Here is a 22196-nt window from a genome sequence, read left to right on the forward strand (position 1 = left end):
GCTTTGCACAAATGTTATAGAACTACTAGTTACTGGCACGGTTGAGCAAGCTTGGCAGAGACAGCTCTGATAATCTTATCAGTGGAATCGTTATCACAAGGTATAATAGATTGGTGTGACTGGCGTCAGGTTGCTCGAGTTGTACAGGGTTGGCATAATTACTGCCAACTACGCTTATAGAAATATTCGTATTTCCACAGGAAGTGGAAAAATATGGAGACCCGTATATTCCGTTTCGTGACCCCATGTTTACAAGTACCGGTTCCAGGCTAAGATAATAAATTCAGTACTGTTTTTAAGTTTTATTTCATTCAGTTGGTTGGAATAAAATTCCGTGTAAAGTGTTGTTCCTTTTGTTGTTTGCAACTAGAACAAGTCGTGAAGAGTAGTGCAACAGTAGTTTTCCCTTCACTGAATAAAATCGTCTGACGGCAAACCAAATATTATCACTGTAGAATCACGCTAAGATGACAGGGGTGACGAGTGTATTTTTGGATGGGTGGGTGTAGGGATGAGTGGTATGTTTTGACACGGCCTCCACTTGTAAGGTAGAAAAGGTCCTTCTGTATTTTTATATTTAAAGGTTGTCTGGGGCGAACTTTACAAATCGCCACATAATTGAAAGGATAAGTAGAGAAGAATCCCATTTCTAACGAGTGAAAGGTAAATCGCGCTAGAAGTCGTTAGGCGGTCGGCAGTGTCGGTCCCCCTGGGTGATGGCAGAGCCCCATGCACCTTCCTCAACTCGCAAATTTATTGCTCACTTTGCCTTTGGGTATCCGCTATTATGCCACTTTTAATTATAATTTGTGGTTGATTAGTTCTGCGTGCATTTACTTAATCGTAACACACAAGATGATACCCACATTCGTAGTCATGTCTACTTCTATCGGTCATACTTTGATATTCGTATGTTGTTTCACTTACTGGTAGATTTCTACTTCAGACGTGTCCCACAAATCTCTGGATATGTAAGGGACACCATTTCATGCTTCTTGTGTTTAGTACCACACTATGGGGTCTTCTTTGTCGACTATGTCCACTCCTTTCATATTCCTGAAGGCAGCAGTCATGCCACTTTATCTAATTTTTCTAATTTGAGCTGTTCCAACTTATGTAGTTTTCCTAGTCTCTCAGAGTCAGCTGTGCAGGAAGCCGTTTTAGTTGCTGCTCCTTGTGTTCTTGTTTTTGTGTGGAGACCACGCCGCCTCAGATGTGTATTTAAATCGAGGTAAATCCGATTTGTTTTCGGCGTGTTTCGACATCATCTTGTCTATGTAGTGAAATACCACTCATGTTCGTCAAAAGCTTAAATATCTCGTGTAGTCATGTTAATGCGTCTTTCTGGTGACATTTTCTATCACCAAAACTTATAATTGCTTTCATAATGGTTTCCTTCCTCACTGAATTACTTAACGATACCCTACTTATAACGAGTTCCAATATGTTTTTATTTGCTTATTTATATATCTATTCATTGCTTCATTGCATTGAGTCCTGCTGCATTGCTTCTGACCTAGGCAGTGGGCTGGAAGCAGGAATACTCTACAACCACGAGAAGTTAAGATTGGAAGGGAAACCGTGGGTGGTGGAATGGGTGAGACTGAGAGCGTGCCTTGGCAGCCTACCTACCTTCCTTATAAGGAGAAAAGATGCCCTTGGTATCTATACATATATTCATTGCCTTGAAATTAATTTTCTACATCACGCTGCATCTCAAGATAATGAGTCGCCATGAATTAGGAGTCGATTTTGCCATGTACCCAACTAAATACCATGCATTAGACTACATCGTAGAGTTCGACGAGTTCTTGGCTTCAAAAAATTATGACAAAGACCTACTTTGCCTAAAAGGTATTCTCATGCATGGTATTTTGGATTGTTTAAAAAAAGACTGGGTTACCAAAACGATACAAACTGGCTGTAGAAAATCTCAGAAATCGTAAAGATGTCACCATATCCAGGGCAGATAAAGGTGGGAAATTAGTTATCCTTAACAACTTAGACTATGAAAGCAAAGTTCATGATCTATTAAAAGATAATGACACGTATGAACAATTGTCCAAAAATCCACTAAAAGCACTGCCTCAGAATTTAACAAACATGACATTAAAATCTTAGGCAAAGACATGTTCCAAAAATTGAGTCATTAATCCTCAGTTGCCTAATTTTTACCGTCCTCAAAAATTGCGCAAAGATGGCATTCCTCTCAGACCTATCACATCAAATACGAATTCTTGCACCCATAAGGCCTCAAAATGGCTTACACAAATACTATCACCGTTTGTAGGTTGTTTTTCAGAGTCTCACATAAAACACTCAGAAGACTTTATCAGTAAGACCAAAAGTCACAACCTACCAGGGAGCAGGAAATTACTAAGTCTAGACGTAGTGTCGTTATTTACACAGATTGATGTAGCGGTGGTTCTTAAATTCTTGGAGGAAAAATTACAACCATACCAAAACCAGCTACCACTGCCACTAGAAAAAATAATAAGCTTAACAAAACTTTGTGTCAACACTAATGTTTTTTCATTCAAAGATCATTACTTTAAACAGAAATTCGGATGTTCCATGGGCTCAAATCTCTCGCCAGTTCTAGCCAATTTATATATGGAATATTTTGAGTCAGTGCTACTACCGGGAATTAAACCACCCGCAATGTTTTGGTACAGATATGTTGATGACATTTTTACGGTTTGGGATGATGAATGGGGTTCCTTCCAAGAATTCCACAATAAACTCAATCACTTAACGAATAACATCAAATTCAAGGTGGAATGGGAAATAGATCACAAATTACCATTTTTAGATATCTTAATAATTAGAAATTCGGAGTCTTTATCGTTTACAGTTTATAGGAAGCCCACCTATACAGGGAGCTACCTACATTTCTTTAGCCATCATCCAGACAAAAAAATATATAGTGTCGCTTCTGGCCTATTTTTAAGTGCTTTGAGAATATGTAGTTCACAATATTTAGACATGGAACTAATTTCAGTAAAAAATCAATTAACAAAATTAGGATACCCGTCGTGGTTTGTACAAAAAGACCTTAGTAAGGCCAAAATTAGTTTTTATAAATCTGATTCGCATACAACCATGAATTACAAGTGGGATAATTTTGCATAAAATTACCATATAATAAATCAATCAATGATATGTCTCAAATGTTACCAAAAGACAAAGTCAATTTTATCTTCAATTATCCCAATAATTTGTTCAATAAAGTTGTCAATGTACATAGCAGATCAAAGAGTAATACAACTCCTGGAGTTTATAAGTTACCTTGTTTAGATTGCAATGATGTGTATTGGGGACAAACGGGTAGAGACCTCACCACTAGGATCAAAGAGCACAAGAACTCTGTTAAATATGGGCAGAAAAATTCCGCCGTATTTCATCATGTCGCCAATAAAAACCATCGGATAAATTGGGACGACGCTGAAATTATTTACAAATCTAAGTGCAATTTCAGAAGAAAGATAACAGAATCCTCTTTAATAATTTTCCTAATGATAATATTCCCCATGGCCAATGGTCACCAGATTGTATAACTTCCTTAGCTATAAATAGACTGCTACCCTCTTCATTAACAGTGGACAAAATCCACCAATGTCCACGTAGCGCCGGACACGTGACCTGAGCCCCCGTCCTCTACCCGCCTACCTCACTACTTTTGTATAAATACATGCTTTTCTCCACTCTGTAATCACATCTGCTGAAGAGGATCATAGTGATCGGAATACACGGATCTTTTTACTTTCGCCTATTCTTCTCCGAACAAACTGGATAATGAAATAGTATGCGCAAAAACCATTCATGAGTTTAAAAGCAAACTAGACACTGCGAGATACAATGGCGGGACATCACGAGCATAGCTCCCCTTCCCGCAAAATACAACTAGGTAAATACAACTAGGTAAACACACACACACACACACACACACACACACACACACACACACACACACACACACACACACATATATATATATATATATATATATATATATATAATATGTATATATATATTATATATATATATGTATATGTATATATATATATGTATATGTATATATATATATATATATATATATATATATATATATATATATATATACTGTATATATATCTAATATGCTATTATTTAAGCCTTGGACCTACCCTTCCCCTTCAGGTGCCTGACCCACCGAGATTTATATCCTGGTGCTGCATTGTACACACGGACTCGGCTCACCAGCTTATGCACCTTTATCAGACACAATATACGTCACTCCCGGGTGAGGTCATTCGAAAGGAATTTCCTGTTCATTGGTTGTACTCCTCTGAAGTGTCCGTCTTTAGGTGAAAGTAGCTATCAGAAGAGACGTAGGTGTTCTGTTACCTTTGCCCACCGTGGCCTTCATCTCCTCCATTGTCATGTTTAATTTAGAGAACATACGACCCTGCGGGTCTCCACCTGGTCTCCGTTGATCCCTGGCGGAGCAAAAACCGAAAACTAGTATGTGTGAGTGGATGTTTAGCGATTTATATCCAGTGCTTGTGCGACCTTCGGGAGACTAAAAAACAGCAAGAACGGAACACGTGGAAGAACAGGCCAAGAATCTCCTACTGTATACTCACTCTCCTCAATCCTTTTACTCTTCTTCGCCCTAACGCCACTCTTTTACACCATTTTATCACTCTTATCTACTTGTACTCCGGCGCTGCCCGGGGTTGGGTGTGTGTGTGTGTGGGGGGGGGGATGAGAAGCCTACACCATGCCAGGAGGCGCTGAGTAGCTGCGGCCGAAGCCGTCATCTTTCCCATACCATACGCTATGGGGATTATTAGGGACAGGAAATTCAGTAGTCACTGCTGGGAATCGGAGAGAAGTGCATGGATTCGAACCCACAACTAGGCGAATGCGAGACCAGCAAGATTCTGATTACGCTACTAGTGCACATGGAGAGGAATTAATAGAACAGTCTAAGGGCAGCCAGAATAAAGGGACAGGCACCATCCAGTACGGGGGTGACGTAGCTCAGTGGTAGCAGGGTCCCAGTTTCACACCCGGCCTAACCCCACCGGTGGACTCGGCTAAGAATTGGTAGGTATACACAGAAAACGGAGCGGACGGGCAAGAGGAGGAGGAGGAGGAGGGCCGCAGAAGAACAATGTAAGGGCATGGAATGTTGACTTCGTTTCGTACGTACTTTCTGAGTAAGGATGAAACGCAAGGCTCGACAGTGCGGTGGTATCGTCATCCATGACTAATTCAGCGGTCCGAGTAAGAGTCTCACACAGGCCTGAAAAAATCAACATCGCTGCATTGCGAGCCTGCACTCTAACGTGAAGGGCAAAAACTTGTGTGTGCGCGCGCGCATCGTGTGATTCACCATGGTCTTGGATCACGTGTTGGACTCGCGATCGACACCATTTCCCTCCCGGAGTAATTGCTCTTTGTGTTCTTTCAAATTTTGTTATACATTTTTTTGTACTTGGTGACCACATCGTCGCTGCATATTCCAATCTTGGTCTTATCAAGGTAACTACTATTTTCTTCACCATTTCTTCGTCCAGGTATGTAAAAGCCACTTTAATTGTTCTTATTGAATCATAAGTTTCTCCAAAAAATTTGTTTATATGCTTCTCAGGGGACATATTATTCATAATAATGAGTCCCAGGTCCTTCTCATTTTCTACTTTTTTTAATTCTTCTTCTCCTAATTTATATGATCCCACTATTCTTTCTTTGCTTCTTCCAAATTCCATTATACTACACTTCTTGATATTGAATTCCATCTCCCACTTCCTACTCCATTCCCATACTTTATTGAGATCACTCTGTAGCAACTCACAATCTTCTTCAGTGTTCATTTTTCCAACAATTTTGCATCATCCGCAAAGAAGCTCGTATGTGTGTGTGTGTGTGTGTGTGTGTGTGTGTGTGTGTGTGTGTGTGTGTGTGTGTGTGTGTGTGTGTGTGTGAGTGTGTTTGTGTGTGTGTGTGTGTGTGGGTAAAGTGCAGCGGCAGCACCCTCTAAAGCATGGTTAGCCCACCCAAAAATCTAATTTTTGGCCACAGCCTATATTTAGGTATGATAAATATTAAATTTGATAATGAGAGACGGGTTTCCTCGAGCGCCGCAATGGGAATAAATGTCAAACTCTTTTTTGTATCATCATCGTAATATTATACATTGTATTTTTATAGTTATATATCCTATTGTAAAAGTAAAACTAAATTAAGAGTAGGTGTGTACGGTTCTGTAATGTATGAAAAATATTAAGGTTACTCCCGTTCTTATTCGTTTTTTGTAAGTTGAGATTCAAGAAAAACGTTAAGGATAGACTAAAATATTTTGCACTTGTAACCAAGGCTGTGGAGTCGGAACACAAAACCGACTCCGATTCCGACTCCTCTATTTTTGGCACCACCGACTCCGACTCTGACTCTATTTTTGGCACCACCGACTCCGACTCCGACTCCGACTCCGACTCCTCTTCATGTAATTAACTGATTATGGCCTACATATTTCATAGAGCCTATACAACACACATACGCTCCAATCTTGAGTAGACTTATTTCATTATAACTGGTTTATATCAAAGAATGAATATATATGTTATAGTGTGGCCTTGCTATTTTTGGCCTCCTCATTATTACTTTATTACTGAAGTAGAGATTTTTTGAAAGGATATTGAAGAAAATTCAGTAAAATAAAGATTCTATAATGTACCTCTTGATTTAACTACATACTGGCACTGCTATGCGATTATTGCGATGGACATTACTCTGGTTCTGGAACCGATCTTATCGATACGAGTATAATACAAGATAGAGCTGAACATGTTTGAAACGTGAAACTTTTTTTTTCAACTTTAGATATCCTTATTTCAATAATTTAATGTTAAAAAGTATAGAGGGGACAAAGAAGGGGAAAAGAGAGAAGAGACAGTATTATTGCGTTAGTCAACAGTTGAAATCATAATTATCCTAATGTTTGGCAGCACAGCAGTGGGGGAAACCACCAAACTGATGGAGTGATGGAAACGACGCATATGGAACTTTACAGGAATATTACAGCTCCCGTGACTGTGTGTCAACAGAAGGTGTAAAATGGAGGTGTTTATCTAATTTATTCAAGTAATACTTTGGATGTTTATCGCTGTATGTATAAATTTGAAAGCCAGCGTTGCACAAGGACGTTTTGGGGGTTTAGTGGAATGACCACGAAGATAAGACGATGAGATTTATTACATTTTATATATATATTTTTATATATAATCTACTTATAAGGAGTGTGCACTGCATAACTGTACAGACTAAACGAAGTCATTATAAAGTGTAAATATAACTGGAGTCGAAGTTGGTATATTTTTACCGACTCCGAATCCAGTGACACCGTAATTGCTTCCGACTCCGACTCCGACTCCACGACTCCGACTCCACAGCTCTGCTTGTAACCACAAAACCCGCGCGCGCGCACACACACACATGCACACGCACACAAACACACACACACACACACACACACACACACACACACACACACACACACACACACACACACACACACACACACACACACACACACACACACACACAGGACTCACTAGAACTCCCAAGTCTCTCCTGCTCGGTTTTCTTTAAAGAAGTGTTATATAAGCTATACCTGCATTCTGGGTTGTGTAAACCTACGTTTAACACGCTACGCTTTGGGATATTGAAGTCCATATGCCATTTCACCGACCATGTCAACAATTTGTTAAGATCGTGCAGAATTTCAGCGTCTTCTAATGACCTAATTAGGCGTCCTATTTTAGTGTCGGCCGCAAACTTACTAACATCACTATTGATCTCATTGTCTTAGTCGTTTATATACATAAAGAACAATAAGGGACCCAAAACCGAGCCCTGGGGGACACCGCTAGAAACGCTCCACCATTTGAATTTTACACCGTTTATGGTAACCCACTGTTTTCTGTCACTGATCCAAGCTCTAATCCAATAAAACAATCCTATGCCATGGGCTTTGACTTTATTTAGTAGTCTCTGATGGGGCAGAGTGTTTTTGTGTACCTATATTTTCTGTGCTTTGTACAGAGAAGAAATGAATGACAAGCATGTATGATTGAATAAGCCGTGGTGGAGGAACTCGAAGAGGTACCAATTGACTTGCTGCATTCCTGGTGATCTACTGACCTTACAATTTATACATTTTCTTGCAACCAGGACTATACAGTGATTACCAGGATAAGAGTAGGAAGATTTTTGGATGTCTATATTCTTAGGGGAGAGGGCGGGGGAATATCAGATCATTTTTTGGTGGAAGGTAAGTTGAGAGTGCAGGATAGATGGAGAAAGAGGAAAAGGACAAAAGATAAGGAGGTGCAAAAGGAAGAAAGAGTGCAAAATATCTCATACATTTTTTATTGGTGCATTTATTAATCATTCATGTAGCAAACATAATGACATTACAAATATGATATTTACTAAGTGTGCCTCAAGATCATTCTTATGTCCTAGTTAATCTGCGGTGGACATTGAATCACAAAACTAAACTGGAGGTAATGCATAGTTTGAACAAACATTTGCATGTAAACAAATATTGAAGTCATCAGAATGTTCCAACGACATCGATGATTAGATGAATCCAATAGGCACGCAACAGAATAACTCATCACCTTTGAATTCGGGTAAAGAAACCTGGACCCAGGAGCACTGGATGCAGCAAGATAATTCGTCCTCCAAGACTACTGAAGGAGTGGCAACCGGAGGCCAAACGCCAATGCAGCCAAAAGGGACACAAGAAGAACGCCTTGGCTGTTGCTGACTTTGTGTCCCGAGTTCCTGCTGTACTGATAGACGGGGACACGACATTCGGGGGTGGGTGGGGTGGGGGTAGGACCTACAGAGCACCCGCGCACATAGTCGAACATCTTGGAAGAAGGAACCTGCGGGAGGAAAGGTTGAGATTAGTTGCTGCCACGCGTAATTTCTGTCACCTGGTAATCAAAGATTCACGTTATTACAGGATATATTTTATCTGCTGTTTGACAACGTTATTCCGCCTAGGAAACTCCCATCTAAACTGGAAAGGTCCGAACTGACGTAATACAAAGGCATGGTGGATGGTACTCAAACACTGAAGGAAAACATGAGTAAATTCATTGTTCCACAGAAAGTTACATTGATATTGTACAACGACTGAAGGTAACTCATGAGAAAATGTTCGTCGATAGTCCATGGCACACAAATATGTTTCCAATTCACGTTTATAAATAGGGCACCACTCAACCGGTTCCCCTGTTGATTTTTCGCCAGTTATGAGAGTCAATAGCCATTCAGCTCCATCTTTCCAATCCAAATTCCTCTTGTGCTCTCAAAGTTCCCGGGCCCAGAGACTCAAGCCAAAGTAGTCTCAGCAGAAAGACCTTGTACTCCCGACTTGATCGCCTCTGTCATCGGCGGGACCCATGAGAGGGAATCCGCCTTTACAGTTTAATGCCTGTCTGATAGCACAGAGTGTGACCAATTACGAAGATCCCAGGTACTTGCATTGAACACTGTGTAAACTGTCTTACCCATTTTCAAGGACAAATGATAAGTTTTGGAAGTAATTACAGCGGAAGGAAGGGAGAAGAAAGATGCAGGTCTCACCTGCTCCATATTCTTCATAAAAGTATCTGGAACTGTCATAATGTCGCGGTATGTAGCATCAGCTTTAGCTTGTTGCTCGGACACCATCTTCGAACAAAACTGGTCGCAGACGTGGGTCCAACAAGTCTGGGTGGAGATTAGATAACGCGTTAGTATGGTCATAGATTGATATTTGGATAGGTCGGTCATCATGCGGACTGGTTGGTTGAGACAGAAATCAGCAATTGGAAGACAAGTAATTGCTCAGTACCCGCATGGGTTAGTATACAAACGGGTCGGGTCGGTCAAGACAGAAGTCAACGAAAGCAGGGGCAGTAATGACATAGGTTACGATCGGCTAGAGTATGGAACAATAGGGCTGTTTACATGGGTAATAGTATGTTCATTCTTTCCAAAGATTACTCCCGTTGACAGTACCATTGACTTTTATTGTGAAGAGTTCTTCATCTGTTATCTTATAGTTAACGTATTGCAATGCTCGTAGCTGTATTGAATTTTTTATTATTTTGAGTTGTAAAGGCTGTCAAATCTTGAATATGAAAATACTGTTTAAGACTAATACATGCGTGGTTGTTGCTTGACAACCATTTCCAGTTCCAACACAATAATCTTATTTCCACTTACATGGTGATCGCACGAGTGGTGTGAAGTCGGATAGTTATGCCCGTTGTACCTGGAAGCGAAAATATAGTTAGGTTATTCACAAGAACTTAGTCCATCGTAGGTTATTTATGAAGTCTAGGATGATCCTTGATCCGTACTCCTTATAGTGTTTACCTCACGCACCTGTAAAGGCAGGTTTGTACAAACTGAACATAAGCTCTTGTAGATGAGTACAAATCCTCGCCCACACAATGACACAATGTATAGATTTCATCTTAGCTCATGACGGGCGGTTTTCTTTAACCGAAGGGTGGGTCTGAAATAAACTCTCGGTTTGGGAGCACGTCCCACTGGTGAATAAATAGATCACACATCTGAAACCCACCCGCATAATGTCTAAGAGGTTCGTCGAACGCGGTTCGACAGACACGTTTTTAAAGTGATGTGTGAACGTGTGAACGGGGTATTTGGGGTTTAACCAACGTGTTCGACAACCAAATACCCCGTTCACACGTTCACACATCACTTTAAACACGTGTCTGTCGAACCGCGTTCGACGAACCGTTACACCGTGTAAAGCCCCTCTTAGGCGCAGTCACCCATTCATACCGTTTTCTCTTTGTATCCATCCTCAGATAGCTATTTGTCATGGCAATTTCCATTTCCCCAAGACATTTATTTGTTTCTCTCACTCTACGGTCCACCCCACTTCTTCATTTCCTGCTACGTGTGACCCTAAATACTTAAAACTCTCCTTCCTTTAGCCTCTCTCCTTTAAGATCCACTACCACTCCAGCCCACTGCCACCATCACCCCTTGTGCATCTCATCACTTTACTTTTATTTACATTTGCTTTCAACTTTCTCCTCTGACACCCTACAGAACTTTGTCATTATCTGCCTGTGTCACTCTTGTATGACATGAATGGAAACCATCCAAATGCTATCGTAATTTGTATCAATTGGGAACAAATGGTAGTACTTGATATCAAACTATCTCAAGAAGGATTCAAGCATAATGTCTGTAATTTGAATGTGAGTGTTTAGTCCTTACATGTGGACCTACCCCAATTACAGCTTGGTCCTGAACCTACAATAAAACAATCCTATATTGAAGGTCGCTGGTAAAGTCTTTCTTTCTTCAATCACTGGATTTGGTTTGTGTCTTTGGTGGCATTAGGAGTGGATAAAGCAAAGTAGTGTTGCGAAATATTTATGCGTGAAGAAGCCACAGTACTAGTACTAAGCCTGGCCTAGATTCTTCTGACTATGCGTGAATATCGAGATGAGCATAAAGAATGTGAAGAAAGATCATGCTCTCCCTTCCTGGTGCTTAAGAATAACAAACTACTTAGTATTTCAGCGGCTTTGACCCATCGTTTTTCGCTCATATTTCCGAAATAACCATTCACATCAGTATGATATATTAGCGCAGCCTAATTCACACCCGGCCATAATTTTTGACGTTAGAGTGCATTTACAAGTGTATTTAATTACGGCGTTTACTCTTGATATTAAGTGTGTCGTAGCCGACACCCGTGAAGTAAATCGAACAGGTGAAGTCGTGACGTCATCACAAACTACCTCGTGTATCCCAACTTCACTTGTTCGATTTACTTCACGGGTGTCGGCTACGACACACACAATATCAAGAGTAAACACCGTAATTAAATACACTTGTGAATACACTATAACTTCAAAAATTATGGCCGGGTGTGAATTAGGCTGTGCTAATATACCATGCTGATGTGAATGATTATTTCGGAAATATGAGCGAAAAACGATGGGTCAAAGCCGCTGAAATACTTAGTAGATAAAAAAAAAATTAGGTAAATAAAAAAATAAATAGATAACTAGATAAATAGGTAAGTAAATAAAAGGACATCATAGAATAAGTAGATTATATAAGATAACCCAAAAAGTGGCTCCATGTAACTACATTACCCATCTCTAACGTAGCAGTCGATGTATTTATTCCAACCCCATCCGAAATAGTCGTCACATTCTACACGACAAGAGAGTTGCATCTGTGAGGGAGGGGAGGAAGAGTCATTAACATTTCTACCTAATAGCCTTCGCCGGATTCTCCAATGGACTGGTTACAGACATAAGTTCTTTAATTTTCAATTTACAAGAATTTGAAAGGTGAATCTCCATTTACTTTGGATTTCCATGTCTTCCTCCACGTATCCATGGCAGGTATGATGTCCTTCTTGACGCGCTCCGTCTCGAATTCGTAAGCGTTACGCCACTTCAGGACGATGTCACATACACTGCTCGAACTTCCCTGTAAGTTAATGACAGGTCATATCGGGCGAGGGAAGAATTAGTGATTGATAGACAAATCTGTGAAGTGTGTATAAATATGTGCTTGATTCTAAATAACGTGTAACGTTTAACTCTTTTGTGCTAAGAGTGCACACAGATACACACGCACGCGCGCACGCACGCACATTTTATATTTGGCCGTCGTAGTGAATGGGCGAACGCCACAGCTCTCGACGAGTCCCAAAAATAAAAAAAAAAAATAAAAAAAAAAAAAAAAAAAAAAAGAGGATTGAAACATGGTATTCTTCAGGGGAAATATTTAGAAAGTTATTTAGTGCATTTGATAGTGTAATTGATATAAAATATATGTGTGTGTGAACGAGTATGCACTATGCATATATGTGTGTGTACATGTATTTATGGATAGGTTTAGGTACATATAAGTTGACCCTATTAAAATTAGAATATCCTATCTTGAAACATGGTACCAAACAATTATGTCAGATTCACTTTAACTGTGCATGGAAACCGACTTACTTGTCCGTAAAGTCCTAATTCTGCAATATAGCGGATGGCTGTCGTTTGCCAAAGAACTATCCTAGTGGTGGCCATATCCATGTAATGCAAAAGTGACTTCTCTGTGTGAGTTACACCATAGTAGTCAGAACTGGAAAAAAGAACAATTATAATCTGACCTGCTTATTTTTTACGGATTTATCTGCACTGCAGGTCGGCGCACGGGAAAGTTATATCTATTTTTATTTTTTCCTGGTTTTCCTTTATCCATTTCGACAACACAAAAAACAAAACAAAACATGAAGAACCACCTCATTTGACCGACATGTATCCTGTACTATCCACAATGTTCATTTGACCTTCCTAAATCTCTTCGAAATCTTAGGGACATGTCTAACCAACCAATGTTTTTCGAAGACAGGGGTTTCCAAGAGAACTTGTAAAATCATGAAGCTGAATGATCAAGGTTAGAGTAAATTAATCTCAATTCATACTGAGAATCCTGTGATGGTACAGGAAGGCCAAACGGCAGACAGCACTGTATGCAACTCACGGATCATGGCCCCACCTCCAGGTTTCGGCAACTCCACACCGACAATCCAGATCCTAGTTTCCTTTTTCACCCTCCAATTTACAACCTCTGTAACCTCACTTAGACTGAGGAGTTCCATCTATCGGTAGATTAGCAACCGTTACCCAGACACCAACCAGAGGATTCGGGGCACTCGAAGAGTCAGCCATGAATAGCTGTTCAAAGTACCCAAACAGCTCTACATCCATCATTAGTGACGTTATTTGCCCATCAGCTGTTCGGGCAGTGTTTACCTGAGTCTAAGTTTCTTTGGGGTTCGACAAGCAGTTCTGAGGTAATTTGTATTAAAATAGGCCTCGAAATTCTCAGTGATTCCCCTGACATAATTATCTCTTCCTCAAGAGAGCTCAAGTCCGCCGCATCAGCCAAACTGGCAACGCAAATCGTCTATATTCTTAGTGTCTCACACGACGCCACACTACTCGACCTTGGACGGTCTCCATTGCATTCCTCGGTATCTTCTAGAGTTTGAAGATATTCCACGGCTCTTCAAGATCTTCAAGGGTGGAAAATACAACCGGATACTCTTGAGCGTGAGCATCCCTGAGCTTCTTCAGATGAAATCCTGGTGGATTACACCTCAGGATTTCCTTGGACTGGACACGTAGCCTGAATGTTGTAACCACAAGTCTACGATGGGTCGCAAAGAACTCAGCACTCCAGAAGGCCATGTAGCTCTGCAGCTCTGTATGACTATCCAACGAGTACTTACTCTTGCCATAGCTGCGGCATCGCTATACCAATTCTATAGATGCCAATAATTACATCGAAGTCATGCAAAACAACGAGTGTCCTGTGGCGAGCACTGGTCAAATATAAAGTCAAGTTTAGCATAAACCATCACTTCTCAAGTTCATACGCCATGGTAGGAGAACACACACACACACACACACACACACACACACACACACACACACACACACACACACACACACACACACACACACACACACACACACACACACACACACACACACACACACACACACACACACACACACACACACACACACACACACACACACACACACACACACACACACACACACACACACTTTTTGTTTATGGCATCTATTGATTGTATGTCGCATCTATTGAGGAACTACAGAACTCCATTTATTCTGTTTCAGATATACGCCTTGATCTCAAGAGAACAAGGCCTATGGGGACTCCTTGGAGGTGTGGCCCAATGGCATTGCCATGTTGTTACAATAGTTTGTCCTTGGCTACAGAAACCCGTAAGACAACAATCTAGAAGATTTTTCGAAGTTTGATAATCACAATTCTTAGCACCTGGCACGATATTTTTGCACCCTTACAGGATATCATTTAATGTAGCGTCCATCGTCAAGGCAATTGCTAGAGTAGACCACGTCTTCGTCGGCTGAGAGTTTTCAAGGAAGAGATCCATGTCTTCCTGCATCCTACTTATGGCGTTGTTAGTGGCGGAAAGTATACTCTCGTCAATGGAGCTTTCTATCATGTACTCCACTTGGTCTGTCATCACGGGCCAGAAGAGTAATCGTTAGTATGCAAGTGGGTGGATAAAAAACAGTAATTATGCTCATTTAACTAGATGTGTTTAACAATGAATTTTGCAGGAACCAGTGACTTAGTAAAACTTTTAACCAAACGTAAATAAAAATAAAAATGCACCTACTTTTGAGAAGCTCCCAGTAGTCGGCCTCTACGGTGGTAGATGTCTGACCTTTGAAAAAAGAGGCCAATTTCTTGAAAACATGGATAGCAGGACCTACGAATTCCAACCCTGGGATGAATTCACAAATCACAGAGGTCAACGTTACTGAAATGAAACGTGGATGTTGAAAGTCTTGGTGCGAAGAGGTTCTTGAAAGGCAAAGTCATTATGTAGCTAGGAAGACACCGAACTTTGAGGCCAGATGTCCAAGATTGTGCCCTTATGTCAACGTCAGCTCTAAGAGCCCCATCGGTTCAGTTTCAAAACGTCAACATTAAGGTCTTCAATAATCCTTGTTTCGTCAACTATTACATGGTATGCAGTACACAAACTCATAGTCTTCCTTTTTCAGTACATGTTTTGCACCCTTTCACTGACCAAACCATATGTGAGTGACAGCATCGCCTTCCAAATGATTATATTGGTGACAGCAACGTTATTTTATTTGGCCATGCTCCGGCCAGTCCATCAAAAATAAAGCATGCAGAGGGAGCAAGTGCCGATTCGTCAAGTTGGAAGGTCATAGAAAAGAAAGGAAGAAACAAATGGTCAATTTCCGAGTTACATTATATTAGGCTGTCAAGCTTTGTTGGAAAGATTATGTACATCATCTGGTAGTAAGATCTACAATTAGAACAATAAAGATGGCAGTAAGAATTGAGTGCCATTAAAAGACGGTTCTGTATACATCTTGCAAGCAGTTGACACTGGACCCGCGGCTAGGAAGGGAAAGAAAACTTGACAAGTGGGTGGGTCATATATATATATATATATATGTATATATATATATATATATATATATATATATATATATGTATATTATATACATATATATATATATATACATATATATATACATATATATATGTATATATTATATATATATATATATATATATATATATATATATAATGTGTGTGTGTGTTTATTATTTGAGAAGGCAGAAGACAGGAAACGGCGACATTAAGAAGAACCTTGTACAAATCAACCGAATCCTCTTGTACTTACGTTCAAGGTCCAAGTAATCGTTTCCCTTCACGAGGACGGGAAAAAGCGTTTCATTCTCCGGGGGTGAGAGGCTGCGACACGGTGTAAATATGCCGCGGGCTCCCTCTGCGGCGACTTGCTTGGTAGCTTCCTCGATCTTATGTAGAGGAGGACGGCTTTGGGCAAATGTCACATTGTGAGACTGGGGCTCCTGGGCCTTAAGAGGGCTGCTGCTGCCCCTGAAGCTGTTAGTGGGGTTACCTTCTGTTAAAGCTGTTCCGTTCCTCTGTCCAGAGAGGAAGTTCATCTGCAGCAGAAGGAGCTGCACCACAATTAGCCAAGTCATGGCACCTTGAATAGAGGGTCCAGGTTGTCTTTTAGTCTGGTTAATCTAAGAATAAAATAAAGGGCAAGATAGAGAAAAAACGAGTGGAGGAAAAGGTGGATGAATGAATAAATGTACTGATGAATACATAAGTATATTTTCATGAAAGTAGCAGTTGCCGACAAGACTGATGAATTAAACACCATATGAGGACGGAGCCTTTATTTGTACGACGTTTCGTTTATTACAGCTTTTTCAAGTACAAGTTGAGATACACATGCTTGAGATTAGATAAGGGGAAAGGAGGGAACGGGGAGAGAAAAGAAGTAGGGGGGAAGGAAGAGGAGGAGGAGGAGAGGAGTAGTAGGAGGAGGAGAAGTGGATTGAACAATGGGAAAGGTTTGGGCCACCTTACTTCTTTTCTCTCCTCGTTCCCTCCTTTCCCCATATTTAATCTCAAGCATATGTATCTCAACTTGTACTTGAAAAAGCTGTAATAAGCGAAACATACAAAAAAAGGCTCCGTCCTCATTTGGTGTTTAACTCGTCACATAAGTATATAGAACAATCAATGTTATTTGCTGCATAAAGCATTAATTGTAGATTAGATGAAATGTATATATATATAAATTATTACGTTATTATTTGTATGAATACTTTTTCTTTTCTTTATGTTTTACCCATGCTTATCATTCTAACTTATGATGTATTTGTCATCATGTACTATGTATTATTATTTTGTATTCTCATGTGTAAGTGCAAACTGCACCATTAATGCACATAAGTATATAGAACAATCAATGTTATTTGCTGCATAAAGCATTAATTGTAGATTAGATGAAATGTATATATATATATAGATTATTACGTTATTATTTGTATGAATACTTTTTCTTTCCTTTATGTTTTACCCATGCTTATCATTCTAACTTATGATGTATTTGTCATCATGTACTATGTATTATTATTTTGTATTCTCATGTGTAAGTGCAAACTGCACCATTAATGCAATGTGCAATCCAGTATGTAATCAACTTCACATATTATGTTTATCAAAATTACGAAATGTACTCTGTATTCTTCACATATCAAAAGTCACGTAAGCACTCGAATACGTAGTCGACCGAAAGAAAGGCAGATTGACTGTCGTCAAGCGTCGGCTTCTTCCATGGTAGTGAGCCCTAAGTACCTTTTTATACACTTCTATTTGGCTCGCAACCGACTTCGACCGAGAGACGATCGACTGACTGTGACGTCAGAGCCGGATTTCCGTGACTAACCCCCCCCCCTACTCGGCGTTAGTCCTAAACCCCTTGCCGGAAGTACACCATTTCAGGTCGACTTATAAATAATCGCACGGATTCCCTTCACCTTTTCGTACGAATCCGCTTTCTTGACAAGACCTCTGGTTAGACTAGACTCAAGAGAAGACTTTGTTTCGAAGTGATCACCCACATAACCCATTTTCTCTATTAGGGTCTCATTCTAATTGTTAATATCTTATGTACTATCCTTGTTTTTGGTTCATTCGACTCCTCCCTCATCCCTCCTTTCTGCAGCTGCCCTCTTATTTCTCCTTGAACTCTTCAAGTAGATTTCACCCGATGGGCGCGATATCCTCGGAGATGAATGTAGTGGCTATCGTTACGGTATACAAAACGTGCACTTATTATTAAACCAGTCTTGCATTTGCCTTTTCCTTCCATTATTCCCTGGCACCTTATGTGTAAATGCAAAGAAAAGTTTCCCATTTCCTCGTAGTTCCGTTGGTATTCATGAATTCCTCCCAGCCTGCTTCTTCAAAGAATTTCCTCAGGCCTGAGGAGCCCACTTAACGCCAACTCAAATTCACGTGCTATTGTGCCACATTTTCCAAAAATGCCAAGCTATTTCAGTGAGCTGCTTCTTTAATAAGAAGCAAGTCAAACTTTGTGGGAGTGTTATTCCCTCTAACTGAAATCACGGAACTTACTCATGAAGAACACAAATATGGAGGAGTGCTAGAGACTTCAAGGCCTACACAAGTCAGTTCCATTTCCCTTCCATCTTTCATCCCTATCCATAGTTATCTAACCTTCTCTTAAAATAACCAATAGTTTCAGTGCTCACTACATTTTTACCAAGTCTATTCCATTCGTTAACAACTCCGTTGGTAAACCAGTTCTTGTATATTACCTTAAAGCTAAATTACAAAAGATTACAAAGGCTGAGCATGCCGACAGTAGACCTTTTGGTCTATAACTAGGTCGGATGCGAAAAAATTATAATGATGATCAATAGAATAAATAGATGAAATAGAAATTATAATAATGTAAATAATAATAAAAACAATAAGTGCATAAGTATAGTTAAATGATAAACAAACAGGTAAATAGTAAACATTTATACATTTATACATTATACATTAAAGAGTTGAGCCCAAATATAAATATACAAGCTGATGACCTTAGGGCCCTCCCAAGCATGGGACAAACCAAAGCATGAGACCTTTTGGTTCATATCTAGGTCGGATGAGAAAAAAAAAATCATAATAATAAAATAGTAAATAAAAACTATAATAATGTAAATAACAAATAAAATACATAAATAAATGCATAGGTATAGTTAAATAATAAATAAACAGGTAAGTAGTACATAATAAATTGACATATAACTAATAATAAATGAAAATAAAAAAGACAAATGATAACAAAACAAAAACAAATAATATAGAATAAACTATAATCATTACAGCATCTTGCTTAGGTGTTTATCTAAATGATTCTTAAAGCTTCGAACTGAACTACATTGCACTGCCTCTGCAGGAAGTTTATTCCATTCATTAACTACACGGTTGGCGAAGTTGTTTCTACCCACTTCCAAATTAAATCTATTCCCTGACAGTTTGAGACCATTGTTTCTTGTCGGATTCTCATTCAGTGTGAAACTTTTGATGTTAATTCCCTTTAGAATCTTAAAGACCTGTATCAAGTCACCTCTGAGTCTACGCTTTTTTAGGGAGACCAGATTCATATGTTTTAGTCAATTTTTGTATGATTAATTTTGATATTTGGAATTAGTTTTGTGGCTCGCCGTTGCATTTTTTCCAATCTGTCAATGTCTTTAATGAGATTCGGAGACCATACGGAAACAGCATATTCCAAATGTGGACAAACTAATGATTTATATACCGGTAGTTTGTTAATGAGTGATGGATTTTTGAAGTCAAAAGATCGCGCAATCAGTCCTAGAATCTTATTTACTTTCTTAGAGGCTGAAATACACTGCTTGAATGTTTTGAGATCGTTAATGAAAACTATGCCGAGATCTTTTCCACTATCCACTTTTGTTAACGAATTTCCAAATAACTTGTAATCGTACTTACTGTTATTTTTACCTATGTGCATTACCTTGTATTTACTTGTGTTTAAATTTCACTAGTCACTTTTCAGACCATTTATCTAAATCTTCTTGAATATCTAATTGGTTTAAGTGATCATTTACCATTCCGGACATTTTTGTATCGTCAGCAAATTTGGAAACCGTAGATTTTAGTCCATGGTGTATATCAGTTATGAATAGAAGTGGCCCAAGAACAGAACCTTGAGGAACTCCACTCGTAACATTTTTCCATCTAGAAGTTTTTCCATTCAAACAACTCTCTGTTTTCGATCATTCAACCAATTACTAGTCCAACTTAATAGGCTACCACTTATTCCGTGTGAAGCTAATTTAGTAAGTAGTCTTTCGTGGGGGACGGTATCAGAAGCTTGTATAAAGTCTAGATATATCAAATCTATATTGCTTTTTTAATTTATCTAATCTTATTCTGTTATCGTTTGCTTTTGTGACAGTGAGAAGTTTAATCTCATTAGCCAAAGTAATTTTCCCTTTTTAAGTAGATTAATGTCTGTCTGAGGCGGATTGGTATGTATGCGTATGTGTGTGATTCACCATGGTCTTGAACCATGTGTTGGTCTCGTGATCCACTTGTACCCTCCCCGATGAGAGCTCAAAGTTCGTACAGGACCCGATCTATTTACGATCACATGCGTGTATTGACGTATTGCTTTTCGGCCTTTGAGATGTCTTTCTAACAATGATTTTGTTTGTTGTAATGTTGTGGACACCCAGACTTGGTTCATGACGCATCAGATATGTTATATTTGAATCTTTATAATACAATAGTACCCACTTGTGTTGTTTGGTAACAATCACGGACAAATAAAGTACGAGGTCGCATGTGTATCATCTTTCAATGCACCACACTCACCGCTTATGAAAAACGTCCCCAGCTTTTAAACAAAATATTATGCTTCTTGGCCAGCAGATATCCAAATATACTCACGAAATGCAAAAGCAACAGACTAATAGAAGACCTAGTCGAATTCTCTCTTTTATATCCGAAAGCCTTTATCAGCTGATGACTTAATCAGTCGCTTATCTTATTAGCCAGCCTACTAACGACGCACTCTTGTGTCTGGATGTCTATATATATTTATATATATATATATATATATATATATATATATATATATATGCTGTGACATTGTGACAAGTTGATGAAACAATATAGATTTAATATATCTAGACTTTTCAAAAGATTTTGATATCGTCACCCACGAAAGACTACTTACTAAATCAGCTTCAGTTGGAATAAGTGGTAGCATATTAAGTTGGACTAGTAATTGGTTGAATGATCGAAAACAGAGAGTTGTTTTAAATGGAAAAACTTCTAGATGGAAAAATGTTACGAGTGGAGTTCCTCAGGGTTCCGTTCATGGGCCACTCTATTCATAGTATAAATATATTATATAGACCACGGACTAAAATCTATTGTTTCAAAATTTGCTGATGATACAAAACTGTGCGGAATAGCAAATTATCACTTAAACCAATTAGATATGCAAGAAGATTTAGATAGATTACAGCAATGGTCTAAAAAGTGGCTAATGAAATTTAAACACAAGTAAATGCAAGGTAATTCACATAGGTAAAAACAACAGTAAGTACAATTACAAGTTATTTGGAAATTCGTTAACAAAAGTGGATAGTGGAAAAGATCTCGGCGTAGTTATCAGTAACGATCTAAAATCATCCATGCAGTGTATTTTAGCCTCTGAGAAAGCAAATAAGATTCTAGGACTGATTGCGCGATCTTTTGACTTCAAAAGTCCATCACTCATTAACAAGCTAGCGGCATATAAATCGTTAGTTTGTCCACATTTGGAATATGCTGTTTCCGTATGGTCACCGAATCTCATTAAAGACATTGACAGATTGGAAAAAATACAACGGCGAGCCACAAAACTAATTCCAAATATCAAAAGAAAACCATACGAAAATCGACTTAAACATATGAATCTGGTCTCCCTAAAAAAGCGTAGACTCAGAGGTGACTTGATACAGGTCTTTAAGATTCTAAAGGGAATTGATAACATCAAAAGTGACAAAATTTTCACACTGAATGAAAATCCGACAAGAGACAATGGTCTCAAACGGTCAGGGAATAGATTTAATTTGGAAGTGGGTAGAAACAACTTCGCCAACCATGTAGTTAATGAGTGGGAAAAATTTCCT

At 39.2% G+C, this 22196-nt stretch overlaps 1 protein-coding gene across 2 annotated transcripts; it reads right to left on the minus strand.

Moving 5' to 3' along the window:
- Nucleotides 1-8402: 8402 nt before the first annotated feature.
- Nucleotides 8403-21030, minus strand: LOC143027698 (uncharacterized). Of its 2 annotated transcripts, none has more exons than XM_076189152.1 (10): nt 20890-21030; nt 16334-16663; nt 15287-15430; nt 14946-15123; nt 13056-13185; nt 12412-12537; nt 12195-12277; nt 10273-10321; nt 9649-9774; nt 8403-8942 (listed from the first exon to the last, which is right to left on the minus strand). In XM_076189152.1, the coding sequence occupies exons 2-10, from the start codon at nt 16656-16658 to the stop codon at nt 8742-8744; spliced, it is 1362 nt and encodes a 453-aa protein (XP_076045267.1). In that variant the 5' UTR covers nt 16659-16663; nt 20890-21030; the 3' UTR covers nt 8403-8741. The 2 variants fall into 2 exon arrangements, with proteins under 2 accessions (XP_076045267.1, XP_076045268.1); XM_076189153.1 differs by having other exon boundaries at nt 16334-16703; nt 20890-21028.
- Nucleotides 21031-22196: the final 1166 nt, after the last annotated feature.

Source organism: Oratosquilla oratoria, chromosome 8 (assembly GCF_046742065.1).
Source record: "Oratosquilla oratoria isolate Oo_2021 chromosome 8, ASM4674206v1, whole genome shotgun sequence".
Taxonomy (NCBI): domain Eukaryota; kingdom Metazoa; phylum Arthropoda; class Malacostraca; order Stomatopoda; family Squillidae; genus Oratosquilla; species Oratosquilla oratoria.

Bases quoted from the DNA above. Each gene is read 5' to 3' on its own strand.
- LOC143027698 (XM_076189152.1), bottom strand. From the start codon at position 16,658: ATGACTTGGCTAATTGTGGTGCAGCTCCTTCTGCTGCAGATGAACTTC. The intron at 12,278-12,411 runs GTAAATGGAGAT...CCTCCCTCACAG, and splicing joins GGAAGACATGGAAATCCAAA to ATGCAACTCTCTTGTCGTGT. The intron at 10,322-12,194 runs GTAATGTAGTTA...TTTCGCTTCCAG, and splicing joins GACTGCTACGTTAGAGATGG to GTACAACGGGCATAACTATC.